General features: G+C 41.0%; 1 protein-coding gene across 4 annotated transcripts in view; it reads left to right on the top strand.

The window, feature by feature from the left end:
• The window catches only part of ME1 (malic enzyme 1), a 1,705,192-nt gene that overhangs the window by 1,580,305 nt on the left and 98,960 nt on the right, over positions 1-25,927 (top strand). For all 4 annotated transcript variants that reach the window (XM_044065993.1, XM_044065985.1, XM_044065999.1 and 1 more), the window contains one exon: positions 10,907-11,080. In XM_044065993.1, the coding sequence (XP_043921928.1) occupies positions 10,907-11,080 (174 nt within the window). The remainder of the gene's footprint in view (positions 1-10,906; positions 11,081-25,927) is intronic.

The raw sequence follows: 25,927 nt of genomic DNA, 5'->3' as shown, positions 1-25,927 counted from the left end.
ATCTCTTTTCTACCTACATAAAAGGTTGATACTAAGAGGTGATGCTAACTAACTAATATAATCATCTCTACCATTGTGTTTACTCCACTTTTGCTACTAAATAATTGCCCTTCTCTCCACTGTACATCTCCCTTTCTCTGCCTACACCAGAATCTATTTCCAGTAAATTACTGTCTCCTCCTCTCCTGCTTGGCTGCCTCTCTCTTCTTTCACCATATTCTTGAATGTATACATAGTACACTTTATACTCTTCACCTTTATTTCCCACATATTTTACAAACACTACTTACTACTATATTTCAAATATTCAGTCTTTGCAACTACTAACATAAGAGTTTCAATTTGATAGTATTTGGCATTTTGTTCATACTATTTCTGCTGCCTCAATCCAACTCATAAGAGTTACAATTTTGCATTTCTAATTTGCTACATCTCATTATATAATTCTACATTTGTTTTTATATAATTATATGTTTGATTTACCTGTATGTAATGTGGAGCTTTTGTCCCCGGGCCTCCACTGAAAACGGGCTCCTTGAGCCCAGTGGACCTCCCCGGTCATCAAACTGAAAATAAATAAATATCAACATTTCTCATTTGTTAGGAACCAGTACTGTGATGTGCAGGAATAAAGCCCCAACTAAGGCCCCAGGTGTGTCTGGTTTAATTAATAGCTTATGTGGCTAAAGTGCTGATAAGGCTATCCTGGGCGTAGGGGCATTCATCTCAGCACTCCCTTGAGGGAAGGTGTGGTCCATAAAAAGGGGATTATCCCTCTGAGTTTAATGGATGATTGTAAGGGTGGAGGAAAGGACATGAGGGCAGGTCATTATTCAAAAATCCCTCCCAGCTGCAGAAGAAGTTGCCTGCAAACTCCCCAGGATGCTATTAGGTTCCACTACAACCCCCACTACAACCCCACCCCAGAACTGATGATGATCCGGGGGATGGAAAAGCGGGAACTGTAGACCTAGGGGATGGTAGGAGGCACGGGGTAGAAATCATGGAAGATATGAAGCTGGGGGGATTAAAAAAAAACTCTTCTGCTACTGGACTCATGGAACTGAGTGAAAAGTCCCTTCCTGTGTCCCAGACAACCTGTGTTTGATTAGTGGCACCGATGCTAGGAAACTGTCTAGGAAGGATGTGGCCGATGTTGGCTCACCTATCATGGGGTTGAAGACCATCTGGGGTCACTGCATTATTGTTGAGATCCAGCTGAGCTCTCTGCTGTAAGCTGTTTATTGGTTGGATGCAAGTCTGCACCTATGGAGCTGACAAGGCTGCTGCTGGGTAGTGGGGGTTAGAGGACACACAGTCAGTGTTGTGACACTGCACCAATATCCTGTCTCTCTTCACCAGCCCTGCACATGGATTGGGTTGAGCTTGGGGACCTAAGACAGGTCTGGTAGACCTGGTAAACAAGGAGAGGATCTGATAGTTTGCTTCAGTGAGATTTCTTAAGTCTTCCATCAGAAATATCTTGAGCACAGTGGACAAACATGTTTTGTTGCAATTTCATGGTGGAAGTATTACTTTAGAGACTATAGTCAGTGCTATTCAGATAATGGATAAAAATGTGTGGAATATTTTATTTGCCTCTGCTTATAGTGTTAGTTTTAATTGGTTATTTTAATTTTATGTATGATTTGCTTTTGATTTTATTACCAGGTTATACATACAGGATAAAAATTAAGGGTTGTGTGCCCTCAAGCAGACATGGGAAATTTGCAGTTTGAGCTGAGATGATAAAATTACAATTCTGCTGCTTCCTGATATTAATATATAGACTCCATGTAGGCAGTGAGCAGTTCCGTTTTACTAATCTTCAAGGTGCTAATTTGTAGTGTTTTATCAAGAGAAATTTTTTCTAGAGTTTGAAACTGTTTCATCCCTTGGACATATGAACAAGTGGATGTGACAGCTGTTAGATGCATATTGGCGATAGCACACTACAAATCAATATGTAGAGGGAAGCATATGGTAGTTTACACTGCTGGGAGTGCTTGGTTAGAACTTTATACTTTGACACAGTCATGTAAATTACTGGTCATTACCTTTGATACATTCTTGCCATGTTTATAGACTATTTCACTCAAGTACCTCAGAACACAAAATGTGGTATACTACATGACAAAGTTAGTATCTAAAAGTGGAAGGGTCAGCCTTGTGTGCTTTGGGGAGGCAAAACCTTTAACTTAGTAAAAAATATACTTAACTGGGGGAGTGTATTGTAGTCCATTTCCAGATTTTTGTGTTTGGGGTGAAATGAGCATAAGTTTATGCAGAGAGGCAGTATATTTAGATTTTACATGGTACCACAAGTTTTACCATTAAAAATAACCCATTTAACACATTTGGCTGTTTGATAAGTTTTGTGATCTCTTTCCTCTCTTATTCTGGACTTTTGTTACTTTAGAATTACGTAATATATTTTATATGCTTTATCTTTTCCCATATCTTAGTGTACTTGGCAAGTCTCCTAGTTTTCATTTGACCAGTCTTCCAGTCTGTGGCTGTTTTTTTTTCCAACTTAAATTTAATGCTAATTTACTTTATGAATCTTTCTTGCTATATTAATTCTTTGATTATGTTGTATTTCTTTACGTGGCAACTGTGTGATGACTTACCATCTTTTTAAATTTCCAGAAAGTGTGGCCCAGTTATGCTAAATGCATTAGGGAGAGTACAGTGCATGTTCTTAAAAAAATTCCCAGCTGTCCCAACCCCAAAATAAACTAGATCAAAACATGCTGAATATTACTTCACTATTCAGTCAAAAATGCCACCTCCAATGAATCAGACTGAAAGGGTGTATATTTAAAAAACAAAGTGTGAATATTCATAAAGTATATAAAAAATAATTTATAAGGTAGATACATGCACAACATCCTATTCTTTGTCAAGTCTAATTAGCACCATCTACAGTGTAATGAATAAATGTCCTGTCTGTAGTTGTCTGTTATAATATATGTAGCATGCATTGTGTGCAGTTATAGTTTCAAGGAAAAGAGTAAGTACCTCCACTGCTTCTGTACTATCTAACCCTTCAGACACTGGTCCCATTTACATGAAAATCTTCCATCAGCTTATTTTTTTTTTTATTATTTTTGGCATTGTTCTTCATGGATGTACAGAATAGTTTACTGTGTGTACATTTCATGTGGTAATTTGTCATCAGCAGTTCTGCTTTTACTAATTGCATGATGCAATGATTTCTTTCATTCATCCATTCATCACCTGAAACTTATATGGTTGATAAAGGTATGTTCAGCATTTTCAGATATAGGGTACAGGGTAGTCAGATTTGGTGCCTTTTTGGAAATCTGCCACTTATCTCTGCTGAGAGGCCAGGAATTCTACACACGTCTTGAAAAGGGGACTTGATTGTAGAATAGTTGCTAAAAAAAAAGTCTTCTGTTTCCCACTTCCCACAGACAGAGCAGTGATAATGTGCACTAGACCACCAAAGGTGTGTCGATTCAAAACCTGTTTTGACAGTTTGAGCAAGTAGTTTTATCACTAAAGTCAAACCATTATTCTGCATACTTTGTGGCTGAACAGGACAGAATCTCTATGAAACTTGTTGCACAAATTACTATCCAACTAATTCATAGGTACTTTTCAGTTTCTTACCAAACATGCTGTGTTTAGCTCTTCTTCAAGCTTGCTGTTAAGGTATGGTTTAATTGAAAAGATTACCATGGTAGTAAGTGACAGCATCTAGTATGCCTTTTGAAGTTGACTAGATTTGCACTTAGAAATAGGAAGTAATAAGGGAAGAAGTAGCACGGATTGGAGGCCTACAGACTAACTTTTGAGTAGATCACTATCCAAGAGTGATAGGACCAAGCCAACTAAATTTTGGTACTTCCTGAACAGCTGTCTTGGGATCCCATCTGAAGCTTTCATGGACATGAAAAGAGCAGACTTAAAGGACTATGAAAAAGTGAAGAAGTGTGTTTCCTTAAGCTGGGATCACAGCAGAGACTCAAGCTCACAAATTCCATGAGTGAACAACTTCTGTGAACAGTAAGGTTACAGTTGACTGAATGAAGGCACACTGTGCCTTTTTAATTAGACCCAGAGTAGCATAAGAGTAAGGAAGCAATGGCAGAGATATTGGTAACTGATGTATTTAAACAGTCATTATAAGTTAGTTAGAAAATGGATGTGTTGGTCAGCCCAAAGAGAGTCTCAGTTGTATTACTCTAGCACAGAGACTTTTGTTCCATGACATACTGTTGGCAGTGTACCACCTCTTCATTTTATGTAAAATATTGCCATGTCTACCATGGGTTTCCTGCTCTTTCTGGAAGAAAAATAAGTTGCATAGCTGGAAGTTCCTTGACTAATCTGACAGTGTTCGGAAGCAGAAAGATGTCTAAGTACATGCCTTAAGACATTCAAATTCCATGCTACAGAAAGTCAAAACACTCAAATTTGATATTCTTTCTAGCAGAGGCAGAAAATGACTAAATTTAAAATGCATTTCCCCATATATGAACTCTGCTGCATCTTTATGGCTGCATTGTGAATAATGTCGTTCTGTATTTGGGTTTCTTCTTTAGTCTTGTATACACACCTAATTTCCCGCCATAATTCACATGTCATTTTCAGCATCATAAACTTGATGTCAATGGCAATGCGTGCTTTTCCATTGTACTCAAGATTGAATGTGTTAAGTCCTAAGCAAATGTATCGATATACTTTTGTATGTCCAGTATCCCATTCACATCTCTTTCATCCTTTGAAAAGTGCCTCCTTGTAAGTGGAAATAATTTTATATTTCCTTTTTTAGAAGAATCAGGTGGTATAGTAAATGGAACACTTGGGATTTGCCATTCTGTAGAAGGCATTCTAAGCAGTGCGGTTCCAAATCCTCTTCATCTATGGCTTCAGCCATTATTTCGCCAGTGGTGGTTTCATTTCTTTGGCTGTGTCCAAGTTACTGTACAGTTGACTGGCCAGTGAATCCACAGTCCAAAGATTATAGGTAGTATGGTTCAATGCATCTGCCACTTCATTGGCTGCATTAATCTTGACTTGTAGCTCATCAGGATTCTCATTCCTGATCCACTTTGTCATGATGTGACTGTGCTTATGTTACAAGATGGCTCTCATGTTACTCAATGGCCTTTTGCTTTGTCAGATAATTTCTTCCACCATCTGACATCAGGAATTTTTCTCTGCAGAATTCTGTCATTACAGTAATTTACCCAGCTGAACTTTGTTTTACTTATATTATTTTGCTTTTAGATTGTGATGGTGCTAATGTTCTCATTCTCAAAATGTGTGTATTTACCTGTTATAGAACAGTTTTAGTAGAGTAGCATTAGCAGGCTTCATAGCATGGCAACAGAACTGCTAAGATAAAGGAACAAAAATACCATTGTGGCAGCATTTCTTTTATAGTGTGTAGCATTGACTGTCAGCAAAGCAATGGTGGACTACAAAAGCATTAGTGAGTGTTTTACACCAAGATAAAAAAGAACTTGAGCAAGAACTGAGACGGCACCCCCCTAACCCCACCTTCGACATATCCATCATTGGGCCATCCACACCATCGACATAAAATCACACTTTCTGCGTTTGTTGAACAAATGTACATTCAGTCGAAAGCAGGGGAAACATATATATATATATATATATATATATATATATATATATATATATGTATACACACACATGTAGAGCAAGAGTTGTACTTAAAAATATCTAAACAGTATAACGTCGACACCACAAATATTTAAATACAGAAGTATTGATCAAAACCTAACCACATCCAACACCAGTGTTTTTGGAGGAGGGTAGGCCCCCCTACACACACACACGCATGCACAGCCACTGATAATCATATATTCCAATTCCAAGGTCACACAACAGTGGGAAAAGGGCTTAAACCCTTCTGTAGTGTAGGTTTTTATGTTTAGATATTTTTGGTGTAGGTTATGCTGTTTAGATGCTTTTAAGTATACCCATAATATGTGTGTATATCTGTATGTGTGTGTATATCTGTATGTGTGTGTGTGTAATATATATATATATATATATTTTTTTTTTGTGTGTAATATGTATATTCAGAGATAAATAAGTAGTAGGGGTGGGGGAACTCTCCCTATGCCAAGGGGTGCTGGAGGTAAAGATCCTTATGCAAAAAGCTTTTATGATGCACTGAGTTGCAAGATTCACTATATTTCTTTTGCAAATCGTTTTCTGAAGCTGAAGGACTCGTAATTACTGGCATCACACTACTGACAGGGAGTTGGATTCAAGAAAATAAATATGAGTGGTAATCTTTGGCTATTTGTCTGCCACAAACACTTTTTTTTGCTGGTTTCATTTGACATGCATCAGTGTTTTGCACAAAAAAGGATAATCTTGATAAATAATCCAAAGATAACTTGATTTCACTGAAGAAAGAAGCTTGTATTAGACAAGTCACTGTGCAGTAAACAGTTACTAGCACGACCTGAGGGTTCAGTTGCACTCAGAAGCAGTGAGAAGCACTGAAGAGAATGTGAAATGGTGTAGGATATATAACTGTGTTTTTTGTACCACCTACATGACTACCTAACTAACTGAGAGACACAAGTTAGCTTCTCGCAGAAGAGATGACACCATTTGGAGGAGTTATTGATGGGAAATGAGACAGCGAAACCGGGTTAAGTCAAATGTTATGGTTTACTGTTAGTGACCCTTCCCTAAGAAGATTACTAGGTGCTGCTGAAGTCTGGGAAAAGTACGTTATATATTTACAACCTTTTTGACAGCAGAGTCACAATGAACACTGTTTTGATGTGGAACCTTATTTGTATAGGCAGTAGGAAAGTGTTCCACAGTAACTACTGTTCACAGTGGAAATGCTTCTGCACTATGATTCTGAACAGCCGCGACAATATGCTATAGTTTGTCTAAGAAACTAATAGTACTCAAGTTTTAACACTTAGTTTGTTGTTAGTAGTGAGCATGGGGCTAATACCATGCTACCACTGTGATTTGGCAGCCTTAATACCGAAAATGTTTAAAAGTGATCTTTTGTCCCAAGCTGGTTACAGTGGATGCATCAGGAATAGCATATTGAAAAATGCTTATTTTAATTATTACATCCTTAGCATTTTCTGTATCCCTTTAGGTGAATGAGATTCTTAAGTCTCCCACCTTTTCCCCAGTTTTCTTCACTTGTGAGCAGAGAATAAGTTGGAGAGAAAAACCTGCAGATGTTACAATTTAGTAATGTGGTGGAGTGTAAAAGTGCCTTGTGTGACAACCTTTAGTCACCCGATAAAAATGTTCCACAATATGATGCACTGACTTTGATGCCAATGTTTAAACAATGGGCCATTGTTCAGGAAGGTGTTGGTCACATTTTGTGTACTTGAATGAGTATTTTTTTTCCGTTGAGCTTTTCACAAGCATTACTGCATACTGAGACCAGAATATGTAAGTCTATGTGAGGCCTTGTGTAGAGCACAATTCTCTACATGAGATGCTTGAGCATAGAAATCATCATCTTCTTTTGGCTGTTCCCATTAGGGGTCGCCACAGCGGATCACCTGTTTCCATTTCTTCCTGTCCTCTGCATCTTGCTCTGTCACGCCAACCACCTGCATGTCCTCTCTCACCACATCCATAAGCCTTATCTTAGGCCTTCCTCTTTTCCTGTTACCTGGTAGCTTCATCTTTAGCATCTTTTTCCCAATATACTCCACATCCCTTCTCAGCACATGTCCAAACCAACGTAATCTTGCCTCTCTGGCTTTGTCTCCAAACCTTCCAACCTGGGCTGAACCTCTAATATACTTATTCCTAATCCTGTCCACCCTCGTCACAGCCATTGCAAATCTTAACATCTTTAACTCTGCCACATCCAGCTCAAACTCCTGCCTTTTTGTCAATGCCACTGTCTCCAACCCATATAACATAGCTGGCCTCACTACCCTCTTGTAGACCTTCCCTTTCACTCTTACAGGTACTCGTCTGTCACAAATCACTCCTGGCACTCTTCTCCACCCACTCCATCCTGCCTGTATTCTCTTCTTCACCTCTCTTCCACACTCACCGTTACTCTGAACTATTGACCCCAAGTATTTAAACTCATCCACCTTCACCACCTCTACTCCTTGCATCCTCACCATTCCTCTATCCTCCTCATTCACACACATATGTTCTGTCTTAGTCCTGCTGACCTTCATTCCTCTTCTCTCTAGAGCATATCTCCATCTCTCCAGGGTCTCCTCCACCTGTTCCCTACTCTCACTACAGATCACAATGTCATCTGCAAACATCATAGTCCATGGGGACTCCTGTCTGATCTCGTCTGTCAACCTGTCCATCACCACTGCAAATAAGAAAGGGCTCAGAGCTGATCCTTGATGTAACCCCACCTCCACCTTAAACGCATCCGTCACTCCCACCGCAGACTTCACTGCTGTCACACTACCCTCGTACATATCCTGTACCACTTTTACATACTTCTCTGACACTCCTGACTTCCTCATACAATACCACAACTCCTCTCTAGGCACCCTGTCATATGCTTTCTTCAAGTCTACAAAAACACAATGCAACTCCTTCTAACATTCTCTGTACTTCTCCATCAACACTCTCAGAGCAAACATTGCATCTGTAGTGCTCTTTCTTGGTATGAAACCATACTGCTGTTCACTAATCATCACATCCCTTCTTAACCTAGCTTCCACTACTCTTTCCCATAACTTCATGCTGTGACTGATCAATTTAATCCCTCTCTAGTTACTACAGCTCTGCACATCACCCTTATTCTTAAAAATCGGTACCAAAACACTTTCTCCATTCCTTAGGCATCCTCTCACTTTCCAAGATTTCATTAAACAATCTGGTTAAAAGCTCCACTGCCATTTCACCTAAACAACACCATGCTTCCATTCTTCATTCTCTTCATAGCTATCCTTACTTCCTCCTTGCTAATCCACTGCATTTCATGATTCACTATCCCTACATCATCCAACCTTCTCTCCCTCTCATTCTTTTCATTCATCAACCCCTCAAAGTACTCTTTCCATCTCCTCAACACACTCCTCCTCGCTTGTATGTTTCCCTCATTATCCTTTATCACCATTACCTGCTGCACATCTTTCCTAGCTCAGTCCCTCTGTCTAGCCAATCGGTACAGGTCCTTTTCTCCCTCTTTAGAGTCCAACCTTTCATACAACTCTTCATATGCCGTATCCTTAGCCACCTCTCTCTTTGCCATGCACCTCATCTCCTTATACTCCTGTCTACTTTCTTCATCTCTCTGACAATCCCACTTCTTCTTTGCCAACCTCTTTGCCTGTATACTCTTCTGTACTTCCTCATTCCACCACCATGTCTCCTTGTCATCCTTCCTCTGTCCCGATGTGATACTAAGCATCTTTCTAGCCATCTCCCTTACTAGCTCTGCTGTAGTTACCCAGCTATTCGTTAACTTTTCACTGCCACCCAGTGCCTGTCTTAACTCATCCCTGAACTCCACCTCACAATTACCCTTTTTCAATTTCCACCATTTGATCCTTGGTGCTGCCCTCACACTCCTCCTCCTCTTCTTGATCGCCAGCGTCATCCTGCAAACCACCATCCTATGCTGCCTAACTACACTTTCTCCGGCCACCACTTTACAGTCTCCAATCTCCTTCAAACTGGCCCTTCTACATAAGATATAATCCACCTGTGTGCATCTTCCTCCACTCTTGTATGTCACCCTATGCTCCTCCCTCTTGTTAAAATACGTATTCACCACAGCCATATCCATCTTTTTCACAAAATCCACTACCGTCTGACCTTCTGCATTCCTTTGTTAAACACCATACCTATCCATCACTTCCTCATCCCCACTGCTCTCTTCACCAACATGCCCATTTAAATCTGCTCCAATCACCACTCTCTCACCCTTGGGTACAGTCATCACTACCTCATCCAATTCACTCCAAAATTTTTCTTTCTCATCCATTGCACACCCAACTTGTGGAGCATATGCACTAACATCATTAATCATTACACCATCAATTTCCAGCTTCATAAACATCACTCTATCAGACACCCTTTTCACCTCCAAAACACTCTTCTCATACTGTTCCTTAAGAATAACTCCTACGCCATTTCTCCTCCCATCCACACCATGATAAAACAATTTGAACCAACCTCCGATGCACCTAGCCTTACTCCCCTTCCATCTGGTCTCTTGCACACACAATATACCAACCTTCCTTCTGTCCATCATATCAGCTAGCTCTCTCCCTATACCAGTCATACTGCCAACATTCAAAGTTCCGACCCTCACTACCATAGTCCTAGCCTTTCTCCTCTCTTCCTGCCTTCGGCCATGCCTTCCTCCTCTTCTCCTCCTTCGGCCAACAGTAGCCAAAATTTCTGCCAGCACCCTGTTGGCTAACAGTACTGGTGGCTGTCATTGTTAACCCGGGCCTCGACCGATCCAGTATGGAAATATTAACTGGTGACTGCATGAAAAGATTTGGCGAAGTTTTACGCCAGATGCCCTTCCTGACGCAACCCTCCCCATTTATCCGGGCTTGGGACCAGCACAAAGAAATGCACTGGCTTGTGCATCCCCAGTGGCTGGGTTGTGCTTGAGCATAGAAATGTTCCTGTTAAAACAGACCCGTTATGGTTATTAGAAGCTGTAGCTCAGAATGAAGTGTATATGGGATCAACATGTAGAGAAATGCATTTATTAGGCAGCACAAGAAAGTGCAAAACTGTGCCTAACTTGCCTGTAGTACTGATTGTGTAGTCATTTATGTTGTATGTAAGAAGCAGTAATATGTGACAGTGTTGGACCTCAATATGTGGACAAATTTAGAAGTTGCGTATACTGTAATGTTTTTGTGGCACTGTTAAAAATATTTTTCTGTTGTAAATTTTACAGGGCCGTGGTATTTTTGCAAGTGGAAGTCCATTTGATCCAGTAAAACTCCCAGACGGACGTATCTTTCATCCTGGACAAGGAAATAATGCTTATGTGTTTCCGGGAGTCGCACTTAGTATCATTGCATGTGGGATTAAGCACATCAGTGATGACATATTTCTCCTTACTGCAGAGGTAGTAAATATGCCTTTAAAATGCAAATCTTAAGATTGTTTTGTAGTATTTTGGATTATTCCTGCTGATGTGGATCATTTTGTTACATTATCTCATGGTAGATATGTTCCACGTGCATGTTCTAGGGTCTAGGCTAAAAAAGTATAGAAACGATACCGCTCAACCTCTTACTTCCAGAATTGGGAACCATTCCAGGAACAATCAGGGACATTTTTTCAAATGTTAGACTTAACTTGAGAAGTTAACATACTGAGAATGTGAATTGATATGCATTTTCTTAAGTTAAAAGGACTCAAGTCTAATCCACAACCTTTTCTCCAAAAATTCCAGATTTAAGAATGGTTAAGATGTGTGAAAATCAAAAGTTTGAGCTGAAGTCTGGGATAGTTTTGAGGTATAGCATAAACTCATGACATCACTTTTGATCAACTTTTCATTGCTTAGAGGCCAGTGAGGCAGAGACCCATGGTTTACAATGAGTAAATCTTGTCTAATTAATCCGACAGAGTTCAGTACTGCCAACACTGTAGACCAGGAAGTGGCTGTAGTGAGGTTGTCACCTACTTGATATTCTTACTGACATTTAGGGTTTCGGGGTCTTTAAAGATCCAGTTGTGGTTATCAGATGTATGATACGTTGAGTCATTCCAAGTTTCCATGTATTGCTAAAGTATTTTTTAGCCGTTTCACTTGGGTAAAAAAATTCATGTTTCTTTGTTAAAATATTCTGTTGCAACATTAAAATTGAAATGTGTGAAATGTGAGCATTGATATATAATTAAACAGCCTAGACTTCTTGTCAACATCTGACATTGATGTATAATCAAATAGCGTAGTCTTCATGTCTGTATCTTTGTCTTTTTATGACAGTAGATGTATAGGCCTGTGTGTTTGTCCACGTCTCCTGTAGTAAAAATGTGTATAAGCACTTTTTGGTCCCATCAGAGTACTACTTTTTTTTAGTTGTTGTGTAAAGCAAATCATTTGCTGTTCTTTAACAGTCATGTTCAAATGATTTTGACTGATTGAATTATTTTGATTTGCACCTTTGATTAAAAAAAAACTTTAAAAAAATCCCCTTGGCACACAGAGGTAGAAGGCAAATACGTGCTGATGTTTTTATCAAACTACATAGCTCTCTTGATTTTTTATTTTTCTGTTTAATCTAATTTCCAATATGTATTCTATACATCTAAACATTTCTCCTGTAATTGATGTTACTTTGTTTGCAGCTGTTTTTGTAACTTTGTGTAATTGTTCTGTATGGGGCTTTTCCTCCAGGCCTCCACTGAAAGTGGGCTATCGCTCGGTCGGGTATACTCGGTAAAATGTCAAACACCTCAATCATATGCCCTGCTTGAACGTGTCGAGGTTATTTAAGATGGGAATGTCTAGTTAATGGATTAATTGGTAAAATCTGTAAGCAGTTTGGCAAAGGACTACTGCCTTAAAGTTGTTTAGCAGTTAGTAGTTTCCCTCCATACAAACCTGTTCCAAAATGGGGCAAAAAATAGTAATAGTGCTAGGCTTACTGTTTATGGTATCAATCATTTGTTACCATGAGCCTCTGAAACAGTTTTTTAACTTGCATTGAGAGTCCCTGTTAAGTAAATGCATTGTCAGGTTTTTCTCTCAGGATTTTCACTTACACTGCAAGAATTAAGTTACATTTTCAGTTTAGATATAGAACATTTTTTGTTTGTGATCACCTTTTGAGAATAAAACAATTATGTGCTCTGCTTTAAAGTTTTTTTTTTTCTTTTAACAACCCAAAATCATTTGAGCGTTATCTTTAGTCACACTAGCAATGCAGACAGCTGTGAAATGAAGCAGTCTATATTTTTATTGGTATGGGAGGGACAAAGGATGGAGCAAAACATGTAGCTTTTTGTCTTGTTTCTTAATAGGTTCATTGGTAGGTACTAGGCTATCGGCCCAAGGGCCTACGTAAGCCTAGCCAGCAAGGTACCATAGCTTATGCCACCCAAGAAAGTTATTTTCCTGTGCCACTGTCCAGCAGAGAGACAGAAGTGATTCTCCGGGGTGTATTTCCTATTTCCCATCCACTCATCAAGATTTTTCTTGAAGAGTGCTAATGAAGAACTTTGCTTGACATAGATGGGTAGCTTGTTCCAGAGTATAGGAAGTCTCTGGGACAGGAATCTATCCCTCCAGCATGTCCTGTTTATTGTAGTGACAAGGTTTAGGTCCCTAGAGCGTATAGCTTGGAGGGATTTCTTTGTGTAGCATGTCCAACAGCTCTGGGTTTGACATAGCTTTATATGTTAGGCAGAGATCACCTCGGAGTAGGTGATATGCTACGGAGTAAAGCTGGAGTTTTTTGAGGCGGTCAGTGTAGGGCATTTGAGGCCAGTAATCCTCTTTGTGAGGTACTTCTGTGGCCTTTCCAGCTGCTGCAGATGTCTTGTGAGGTACATTCCAAAAGGGGCGTTGTACGCTATAATGGGTCTAATGAGTGACGAGTAGAGCTTTTTTTCCTGGATGAGAACACTTTTATGATGGTGTGCCACGTAGAAGGACTTCCTGACTGCTGTGACGATGTGACTATCAAAGGAGAGACTACTGTCCACCTGGGTCCCAAGTTCTCTTATCACGCATTCAATGTTAAGTAGATTGCTGCCTATGTGGTAGTTCATGGCTACAGAGTTTTTACCAAAGGGGATGACACTGCACTTTTTGGCATTGAGCTTGAGGCCATGGCTCTGACACAAGTGAGGCCCTTCTGTAGGATGTCCACATCATTTGGGGACTGACTATGGCTCCTAGTTTGCAGTCATCTGAGAACTTCGTCTGCTGGAGGCCTTCTGTGTTAGCCTGTACTTCAGAGAAGTAGATACCAAACAGGAGAGGTCCCAGGACGGAACCCTGTGGCACTCCACTTGTCACTGCCTTGAGGTCAGATTTGGAGTCTGCAACTTTTTTTTTTTTTTTTTAATTTTCTTAAGTTAGGGCTATGGTCATATTATACCCTGATTTTAGTGAAGTATTTGGCACAATATCACATAATGTGATAAATTATCCTAGGAGTGGTAATAAAAATAACTCTGTGGCAAAAGCTCAGTATTAAAAGTTAACATACAGTACATGGGTGCGTTCAAGCTTCTGTTCCTTTATTTTAGTGTGCTGTGAGTTATGTTTTTGTTTTTAAAAAACTGGCTACTAGGAATATGGAGGGTAGCAGTAAATGGAGTCTACTATAGCAGAGTTGCACATTAAATGTTTTGTGGTTCAGCACTGGTTCTTTATGCTTCAAGTAACGTTGAAAAGGGAGTTTAAGTATCATTGAAGCTGACCAAGGTCTGTAGTACTGGTAATTTACTAGAGGTCTGAAAATAATGAAGATGGTAAGTAGAAGTGGGTTAGGTATAGTACCCTAGTTGTTTTGTAGGGTGTTTATTGAGTAGAGAGAGAAGGTAATGCGTAGAGCATGGGCTGTGCGAATATCTGTAAAACAGAAGATTACTAAAGGAGGCGCTACAGCAGGCAAATGAAAAGAGGGTGCAAAGCACTCTGCTAGAACACAATAGAGAAACATGGGAATAAGAAAGTTACCAGATGACTCAAAATAGGGAGGACAACAAACGAGTCTCATTAGTGTGTTTGAATTTGTATGAGAAGAATGGAAAAAATTATTTTTAAAGGTTTAATAAAAAGTCCATCATCAACAGCTCTCCTTTATGGAATCATGCTTGGTGTACCCCTTTCAGCAACCAGAACTCGCCATTTTTTTTCTAGACGGTATGGTGTTCAGTGATGACCACATGTCTGTATTGACAGAGATGGCAGCTATATTTTCCATGTTGCTATTTACATGGCTGAGGATGCAGATGTTGCAGTGGGCTATGTTTGCAGCAGCAGAGCCATCATGTGCTTATGAACTTTCTCCTGATATCAGATTTCCATTAGTTCTGTGTCCTGAAGTGGTGGACAACTCCTGCACCAGGCCCACAGGTCTGTAAGTATAGATGAAATGCCACTGGTCCTACCTGAGGCTTCTCTGTAGATGTTGGTTGCCAGTGGGCTCCACTTTAATGCCTAGCTCGTGGTGTAGAGCTGATCAGTGAGTTCAGGTAGCTGGATTCTTTGAGGATTTTAGTGTGATTGGAGGCTTTCCATTCAGACCTCCAACTGGAAAGGGTTCTCAGTTTGTCTGAAGTGATACGTTATGCTGCTACAGTCATTCACCTGTGCATAATCCTGACTTTTTCAGTTCTTGTATGATCTGGGCTTCAGGTTTTCCTTGATCATGGTACATGCAGTAGTTCTGCCCAGCAAGAAAGTGTAGAGGGAAAATTGTGGTTCAGCACTGTGGTAAAGCAACTTCTTTAAAGAATACTTCCTCTGTGTTCTCTAACCAGCCCTCTGTACTCCATGAGACTAGAATTTCATTATTAGGTATGACTCTATAACTGAACCTGGAAGCTTGGTGGCATTGGTGTTCATTTTTGGTAAGCTTCTGGTAACCACCACCTCTGTTGTTATGAGCACAGAGCATTAGGCTGTTGTATGTGGATTCCATTTTGGTCCATCTCTGGGATCCATCTTCCCTCATGGCAAGCACACATTTTCTTCTGAATGTGGTTATTGTCTCTGAAGTAGTCCTTGACCTTGTTTCTTTGGGGGGGGGGGGTGAGCAGAAAACTGGGGAGTAATGGCTGTTGTCATTCTTTAGGTTCTCTGTCTTCCCTGGTGTTTCTGAGGTGGATGCATAAGTTTTGGGAAGTCGAACTTATGCGCATATCATCTTTTACTTGTGAGGAGAAGGGCATGCACTACATACTAAACAGGCAGATTATGTAGAGTGTTAATTACATTTTTGTTGTGCCATCTGGTGGAAGTCCACCTGCTAGAAAATTCTGTCAGCAAAGTTCACTCCACTAGTAGTGACTTCCTCCAGTGCACACTTGTTAAATGCCTTCTTTGTAGTTACCTGTGCTAAAGTTAGTCTTTAGTGCCTCCCTTCCTCAAACATTTTTGTCTCGACTTACAAAAAAAATGTAAGGAGGTCTGCAATAAATCAGACAAGAACAAAAAATATATATGTAAACAGGCAATGGAGCACACTTATGTTTTATCTATCAGTGTAGCACTTTCACCCTCAAGTATCAGGAATTATCAGAACCAAGTTAAAATAAACAGTCAATAAATAAATATATATAATACAAACTGTAAATCACATGGCCAATGAAAGAATTAACATTTAAAAACCTGCTAAATTGCATGTTTAGATCAGACTACCACTATAACAAAATAAGCACTGTCAATTTAAAAACAAAAAATTAAAAAAAAAATCAATTATGCTTATATTTATTGTTTCTTGAATAACATTAAAGCACATTTAATATTCAAATGGCCATTCAATCTAGGTAAAAGTCAGGCATCAAGTTTAGTCTCCCATTTTAATTCAAGGACTTCCAGTGCAAATCTCCACCTAACCCTTCATCTGTAATTGTATCAAAAGCAAACTATGAAAACTTTCTAAATGGAAAAAAAAAGGCTAAGGAATGCTTAGCTAGTACATTAGAAACCTATATTTTTTTGTCTCACCTGTGACTTCTGAAGCTAGGCCACTTTTTGTATTTCATTACTTCCGGATCCAACCTTCTTTAGCTATGTTCTTCTACAGTTCTGTCTCCTTCCAACCTGGTGATTATTGCTCAACCACAACACCCCTCAAGTAGATTCTTAATGGTACTTCTCACAAGTAAGTTGTAGGTATATTAATCTTCCAGAATACCATCCTTGTCAGTTTATCAAGACCCTTCCTCTATCCCTATGTGGATGGGATTTTTCTGTAAAAGCCTTGGATGTTGGAAGCTCTCTCTAAATTAGGCAAAGTATATACCCGTTTTTCTTTTTGACAGTGTAGGTACCAAAATCATCTTTTTATTGTGCTTTATATATATATATATATATATATATATAAAATATTTTTTTTTTTTTTTTTTTTTAATTTACAGGAACTTCCTGCTGATTAGATAAGCTTGGGGGAGCAGTGATTGTGCAAGTTCTTTGTACCACCTTGACCTGACTCACTACCCATTCTTTAAGTTCCAGCCTCACTACCCATTCTTTAAGTTCCAGCCTCATGCTGGTAGGGTCTATGACAGTGGATCGAGTAGTAAAAAGATCAAACGGCTGTAAGAACGAAAATGCCATTCATAGAAATACCCACACCCCCGTTAAATATATATATGCCAAGTCCGAGATCGCACTACAGTGAGGAAAGGGCAAATTTTCCAATTTTCCCTGTACCGCAATCTCAGAAAATGGTTTTCTATGAACAGCATTTTCGTTCTTGCAGCCGTTCGACCTTTTTACTATCCAATCCGTTGTCATAGACCCTGCTGGTACATCATCTTCCATAGCTGATGAATTAGTTTATTGCTAGTGCCCCAATTTAGTTTTTCTTCCTGCAGACTCTGTCATACAGAGGTCGTGATTTACTTTTTGATGTACCAACATAGGTTTCCCAATATAGCTGCTACTTTTTTTGGACTGCATGAGTCCATTGTCAGAAACTAGTAAGTTACTGATTGATGCTGGATGCAATGTTTTAATATCCACTTGTGTCTTGCAAGGGAGAACAGAAAAATAATTTTTTAAACATTGGTTTTAGCCAATAGGTAAACAAATACCAGTGTGAGGAAAAAAAGATTGATGTGCAGCTTGGATGCTTAGAACCATGGCACAGATGCCTGAGACATGGGCAGTGTGGCTGTCTGGGTGGGTAAGTGCATGTTTGACTAGAAATTTAGAAGGAAAAGTTCATGGCCTACTACCATGAAATGAAGGGCAACCTCAAGTGATATATTAGGATCAGCATCCATTTAGGAGAGAAAAAATAGAATTAATTTAAGCCATCTAGCAAGATACTTGTTGGGAAAATAAATTACAGTAAGTACAGATGTGCTGATTAGATTAGTTAAAACCAGAATGGAAATTGTTTGCATGTGTTGAGCATGAAATCTGTGAGAGACGTTTTGGTTAAAAATAGCTAGGTTATAGTGTTGCATTATGGAAACAGTAGGGACTGCCAAGGGGATAATGATGACCATGTGGATACCTCTGGACTAATATGGGTGTGTATGAACAGACTGACATCCTAGTATATACTTCAGACATGTTTCAGTTAATGTTTGAGAAAATAGTATACAGTGCAGAACTGAGTTACAGCCAACAAGGAGAAAAGTATACAGTGCAGAACTGAGTTACAACTAACAAGGAGAAAAGCAAGAAAAAGTATCTTGACTATTAAAGCATTTGTATCAATGACTTAATAGTCCAAAAGCTCAGATAGTTGTATTGGCAGTCTTATCTAATACAGTGGAGGATTGGGGTTATGAGCTGTTGACAAACTGCTTATTGTAGTTCAGGGTTTGAATCCCTCCATCTTCATTTCCTTAATATCTTGCTTTTAAGCAAGTCGCTTAACTAGCCAGATTTTAGGGGAGTTGAGAAACTGGACTATAACCTACTCAGTGTTCTACAGGACCTCATACTTAATCACTACTTATGAGTCTATACTTGGCTTGAACCAGCAAATGCTATTACATCACCTCTCTTGTTTTGTCAGTAGTCCATGTCATTTCTCAATATTTTACCCTTTGTTGAGATGCCTCAAAGCAGTACAATTTCTGTAAAATTGAATTCTTATTCTGTCAAATCCCTACCCTCCACATCCATTTCCCCTGTGGCAGTTTTTGACTGCCTCAAGACACTTTTTAACCCATTAAAATTTACAACTGGTATTAAATCCAGCAAGATAATTATTTGGCTTGTACAGTAATTGTACTTCCCAAATTACCTACAACTTCCCATTAAAAGGAATGAGAACAAGAACCTGGAAATAAGCTTGTTATTCACTAGCATGACTTCTCACTTCCACTCCTGTACCATAATAACAAGAAATGAGTAGTCAATGTCCTGTCACTGTGTATGGTATTCATTTCACAGTGACTGCTAAGAACAGACACACCGATAATCAGAGCTGATTTTCTGTTGCAGGTATGCCTTTCTTTTACTTTCTTGTCAGGAAAACAGCTATATTCTTGGGCAGTAGTAATGCTACACATTGCTCACAGTAGGATTGTCTTTTTATTATGATGATTTAGTATGGGTGAGGTAACTGTAATAGCAAGTTGAAATAAATTACTATGGACATTTCTTCCTTTTTTAATAATTACACATTTCAGATAAGCAATATGGGGAGGGGTCTGTCTGTGGAAGAAAGTAAAGTGCAGTTACATGATCTCCGTAAAGTGATCATTGCTATGCCTGTGGGGACTGTGTGTGCATGTGTGTGTATGTATGTATATGGGTATATGTATGTGTGTATGTATATATATATATATATATATATATATATATATATATATATATATATATATATATATATATACACACACACACAGACATATATGCATATATTTCTGAGCAACAAGTTACAGTATATTTGTTCATTCATTTTCAGAGGGTATAGAATGTGGGTATCTTTTGTAGGGTAGGGATGCAAGCTGTGTGAGGAAAAACGCAGGGCAGCTACATTTTCACTTGAACGATCCATTGGTGTGGTTGGTCTAGGAGCATGAGTATGTCTGGGAGCAACAAGCTGAAATTCTTCATTGAAGTCATTGTTTTTACAGTCACACAAAAAATTAGCACAATAAGTACAGTATACGGGGGTATACAGCTTATCGGAGAGGAACCCTCACACCTTAATTCTTGCCTCTGATCCTTCTTGTATTCTCCTAGTTAACTCTGTTATTGTAGCAGGGATTGTGAATGCTTCCATTGCCCTGCTCATAAAATCCCGACTTTCTCTGCATCAGAATCCACAAATAACAGCTGTATTTTCTTACATTCTGTTTTTTAATGGATCATCATTCTTTTAATGTAGCAAAATGTTTGCTTCCAGTCCACAAAACCACATTGAATTTGGCAACACTTTTGTCATTCTTAAAGCTAGTATAGTACCTAAACCCTTTATAATCATGGTTTGTAATTGGAATAGGTTTATATGAAGCTGATGGGTCACGGCCCTCTTTTGGAAATACAACTGCAACAGCTTTTTACAAGGTGTTGGTACTTCCTCTCCTTTTAAAATATTAAGCAAAACCTTCCAGATCTTTATCATTTCTTCCCTCCTGATTTTCAGATCTACACAGGAGTACCACCTGTTCCTGTAGACTGTCTACACATCACCTTTTTTTTTTTAATATTCCTTCTATTTTAACTATTAGTTGTTGAGCCTCATCTTCATCTAACCTTGGCATAAATATTTCCCTTTGTGTTTTTTTCGTAGCTTCCACATTCCTATGTTTTATACCAATTTTCATAAAATTTCTGAAATGTATATAATGCCTCTTTAGGTAGGATCTTTGGTTATTTTCTCTTGTTATATGCTCCTTATGTTTGGCAACAACTCCTTTTACCTTCTGTTCCCCAAGTTTTTCTAAAGTCATGCATAGTATATTCAAATGCTCCCACATTTCCCTTAAGCACATTGCTGCTGATCTTCATGTTTCACTGTTGCAGTCATCACATTTGGGTTATCCCTGCCAGGGTAGCCCTCGGCCGGCCCAAATACCAGAGCCTTAGTATTTCTGTGTTGGTTGCTGTCGCTTCAGGACTGACGTCAGGTCGTCAGTAGTATAAAGTAAGGCAGCCAACGCATTACTTCAGTCTTTTTTTGCCGCAGAGCCCGAAGAAGAAGCAGTTCACACGAGTGCTGGTCGCCGATACCCAAGTTTCGTCTTCCGAGTCAACGCTGAAGTCTTCTAAAGCTAAGCACCCCATTGGAGATCCTTTTTTCTTGCACTAACCGATGTCAGAAAAAACAATTGTCTCACCTGCGGAAAGCAAATACCACACCAAGACTTTCATTCTAACTGCGTCACTTGCTTAGGCCCAGACCACGACATCCCCCCACTTTCACTTCTGTGCTTTGTTCAGTGCCAGAGCTATACGTCATCAGGCCCTTATTCTAGCTAGGTATTTTTGCTTACAGGCCAGGAATTCCGATATGGTTTTGGTAAGCCATCCGACAGCAGATCTTCCAAAAACAATAGAGACAGAGCGCACTGGTCCAAACCTGCCAACGATGCTTCTGTTAAGCAAGTCAGTTCTGTGGTTCTCAGTGAGGTGCTTTCGCAGCCCCTGATGCCCGCTTCATTAGATTCGCAGGCTGCAACCGAGACCCTTTCGGAGTCTGGTATGTCGCAAAACTCTTCTTTGACTAAGGATCCTGTGGTTGTCTCTCCCTTGGATGGGTCCGGAGCCGCTGAGCAGGCACTGGCTTCCAAGGAAGTCTTTTGCACTACCAATTCTCAACACAAACCGACAACTTCTTTTGTGTCTTCCGTTCTTTTGAAAACTACCGAGTTTCTTGGGCCCAAGGTACGAACCACACCCAAGAAACTGACGACCCAGTCTCAGGCACCTGATTCCTTGCCTCAGATGCTTAAAATGGCAGAAGACCATGTCATGCTGATCAGGGGAAGCCAAGCAACCCCCTCCAAAAGGAAACGAGATCTGTCCCGTGTAGGTTTGTCTGAACAGGAGTCTGATGACTCTGATGCATCTGAATACGAAAACATGCAACCCCTGTTTGAAGATTCAGATGCAGAGGATTCTATTCCTTCAGCCTCTCCCCCAGAAGACTTTACCTTTGGGGAAACCCTTCATACCTTAAGGGAGCATTTCCCATGGGAAAGTCAGGACTTCCCTCAATCTAAAAAGAGACTCAGGGAATTCTTAGATCTTCCACAGCACAGACCCCTGTCCATTCCCCCAGTCCTGGATGTTTTGGAGGATGTTTTCCTGGAATCCAACTTGACTCCTGACACCCTCCTTCCTGCACCCAGAAAACCAGACAGGTATTAGTGTCCCTGACTCACAAATTTCTTTTTAAAAATCCTACTGCTGACCCTGAGGTAATTTCTCAAGGGCCTAAAGGAATTAAAGCAATCTCTGCTAAGAATCCCACCCCCTCAGATAGGGATTCCTGAGCACTAGCCAGATGGGGTAAAAAGTTTACACCTCTGCTACTCTTGCTATCAAAGCGCTAAATTGCCAGTTCCATATGCTAAAATTTCGACAACATACCCTGGAACACCTCAAACAAAAACGTCTTTCTTTCCCGCTTGTGCAGAATCTAAAGAGTTACAAGAGTTAATGCATTCTGCAAGTTAAGTAACTAAACACACCTTGCACTGTGGATTTGTTGCCCTAGAAGCTTCTTGCTGGGCAGCAGTCACCGGTTCTGTCCTTAGGAGGCATGCATGGCTTAAGGAACAGCCTTTGCCAGACCATGTTAAAACTAAATTGTTGGAGGCCCCCTTGCACAAAGACAACTTATTTGGCACTAAAAGCAGAAGAGGTCTTAAAAAGATGGAAGAAAAAGCAAAATTTATGCAAACAGTTAAGGATTTCTTACAGGTCCAACCACCCAGGTTCAGCAGGCATTGCCCCACCAAGCACTGGTCCTTTTTTGCTCCTACCAAGTCAGTTCAGCCCTGACCCCCCATACAGCAGCTACAGGGAATGCAGAGATCTAAAGAGTGGACTGCCTCCACTTCAAAAACAGATAGTTCTAAGCCACCCCTTTATGGTAAGAACTCACAATGACTCTCCTCCCCCACACCCTCCCTCTGCCCACCTTCACTTACCCCTAGGAGGTAAAATCTCCTTTCACGCAAGCACCTGGGCCATCATTACCAACAACCGCTGGGTCCTAGGGATACAGATTTTCTTTCCACACCCTTCTAACTCCAAAAGGGTTCCCGGATCTACCTCCAAACCAGTGGGCAGAGGTGCAAAAGCAAGTCCTTTCCCTGCTCTCTATGAGGGAAATGGAGCACGTTCCTGCAGAACAGAAAGGCCAAGGTTTCTACTCCAGACTCTTTCTGGTACTCAGAAAAGAGGGCACCTGCCGCCCCATCCTCTATTTATCCATTCTAAACACCTTCCTGGTGATACCAAATTTCAAAACGCTCACCCTCCAGCAGCTGCTACCCATGGTCTCCAAGGATGCTTGGCTAGCCACCCTAGACCTAAAAGAGGCCTACCTCCACATTCTTATGAGGGAATCATGCAGGAAATATCTCTGTTTCAGGGCAGGATCTCTGCACTTTCAGTTCTCTGCACTTCCCTTTGGCTTAACTTCTGCTCCCAGAGTTTTCACAAAATGTCTGGCTCTGGCCATTGCCTTTTGCAGACAAAGGAATGTCCAGATTTACCCATACTTATATGACTGCCTAATTCAGGCAGACAGCCAGGAAAAGCTGTTCAAGCACCTGGCCTTTGTAAAGTCCCTACTAACCTCCCTAAGGTACAAAATCAACGAAAACAAATCCGAACTGGTACCCACCCAAAGGATTGTATTCCTAGGAGCAGGCCTGGACACAGCATCCCAGATGGCATTCCTTACACCAGAAAAGCAAACTTTCCTGACAGCCTACTTCTCTCACTAGCCAACAGACCCCAGTTATCTGCAAGGAAAATCCTGCAAGCTCTAGGATTCATGGCATATTGCATTCGACTCATTCCATATGCCAGACTGCATATGAGGAAGCTTCAGTGGTACCTAAAAAGCCTTTGGTGTCAACACTGTCAAGACCTGGAGACTTATACCCATGATACCTTGCCTCAGAAAATATTTTCTTTGGTGGGCAACAGTATGCTCCCACAACAAGGGACTACCTTTCTCATCACCCCCTGCCACCCAGACCCTCACCACAAACACATCATACTATGCCTGGGGTGCACACCTGGATGGCAGGTGCATACACAGGGCCAATGGAGCCCACAGCAAATCCATCTGCACATCAACCAAAAAGAGATGATAGCTGTCTAGCATGCCTTAACATCTTTCAAGCCCCATGTCTCCCCAGGGACTCCCCTGATCAAAATAGACAACACCACTGTGATGTGGTATATCAACAAGCAGGGAGGGACTCGCTCCTACCCTCTGTGCGGGCTGGCCATGACCATTTGGGGCACAGGCTCTGCCATTCAACTCCACCTGTTAGCACAATTCCTACCAGGTTCTCAAAACTCTCTGGCAGACCACTTAAGCAGAAATCTTCTGGACCCACATGAGTGGCAGCTCAACAAAAGAACCATCACCCTAATAACTCGGAAATGGGGCACCCCGAAGGTCGACCTCTTTGCCTCACACACCAACCATCAGCTCAGCAAGTTCTGCACCAGGGAGCATCACTCCATGGCTTGGAAAGTGGATGCACTGTCCTTCCCCTGGGTCAATCTATCAGTCTGTGCCTTTCTTCCACTACCTCTCATCCCCAGGGTACTGCTCGAAATAAAGGATAATTCTTATTGCTCCATACTAGCCTCGCCAGCACTGGTACCCACTGCTGCGCAGCCTATCCCCACTGCCACCATGGCATTTCACTCCGATTCCAACCCTCCTGACCCAGAGGGGAAGGAAAATTCATGCATCTCAAACTGCAGACCCTCAATTTGGCAGCTTGGCTTATTCCCTAAACCCTGATCAATCTGCCAACCGGTTCTAGATGTTATACGTGAGGCCAGATGCCCTAGTGCTAGAAAGTATTATGCTGACAAATGGAAAAGGTTCTGCACCTGGATTCATGCTAAGGGAGCCAGTACGGCACAGCCATCCCTCCCTCTCATCCTAGATTATTTAGCTGACCTGCTACACAGTGGTCTCTCTTTTTCCTCTATTAAAATTCATGCCTCTGCTATGTCTGCTCATTTCCCCACTGAGCAGCCACTTTTCTCACACCCTCTGATCACAGTTCCTAAGAGGGGCAAGCAACTTGGTGCAACCCAGAAGAGCACCAATCCTAGCTTGGGACCTTAACTTTGTGTTGGAAAAGCTCATCCTGCCCCCCCCCCCCTTCGAACCAGCTTCTTCAGCAGAGCTAAAATTTCTCTCCTGGAAGACTGCTTTGCTTCTGGCCATCATTTCAGCCAGAAGGGTCTCTGAGCTGCAAGCACTCATGGATGTGGAACCCTTCATCATCTTCCATGCTGACAGGGTATCCCTTGGGACTAACCCATCCTTCATGCCCAAGATGGTGTCCAGTGTGGCTGTCAACCAATCCATTCATTTGCCCACCTTTTTTCCCTAACCCACAGAACAAGGGGGAAAGGATCCTGCACTCCCTAGATGTGCACAGACGGCTCAGATTCTATCTAGACATAACTAAATCCTTCAGAAAGTCTGATCAATTGCTGATTAGCTTTGCTGCAGGGGCAGAGGGCAAAGCCATCTCCAAACAAACCATCTCCAAATGGATAGCACACTGCATCCATTTTTGATACAAACAACATGGAAAGCCTCCACCCAAGGGAGTCAGGACTCACTCCACCAGAGCAGCCTCCACCTCTGCAGCTTTCCTCAGAGAAGTCCTCGCCAGGGACATCCTGGAGGCTGCCACCTGGACATCTGTTAACACCATCACCAAACATTACTACCTGCCTAATCTTCTCTAAATCCAGGGCAGGGTTTGCCTCTGCAGTCTTGCAGGGCATCCTAGCCAGCCCCTAGTTTCCTCGACTGCCTCCACCCTTTTCCTCAGCTGTGGGAATCAACCCAAATGTGATGACTGCAACAGTGAAACACGAAGAACATAGTACAGTTGTGTAGAGTTACCATAAATGTAGATGTTCGAGTGTATTCACTGTTGCAGTCCTGGTTTCCCTCCATCCCCCTCTTCTTTCTTCCCTTTCCTTACAAGGGACATATTGGTATTTACTTTCTACTGGTGGGGTTCTTCCACTAGAACCTGGCTCCCACTTGGGGGCTTCTGACAGGTTAGGGCAAGAAAAACTGATGTA

This window comes from Protopterus annectens, chromosome 1.part0 (genome assembly GCF_019279795.1).
Source record: "Protopterus annectens isolate FY-2018-M chromosome 1.part0, PAN1.0, whole genome shotgun sequence".
In the NCBI taxonomy this organism is placed as follows: Eukaryota; Metazoa; Chordata; order Ceratodontiformes; family Protopteridae; genus Protopterus; species Protopterus annectens.
Note: the sequence above shows the minus strand (reverse complement) of the source record. Positions and strands in the feature narration are given on the sequence as shown.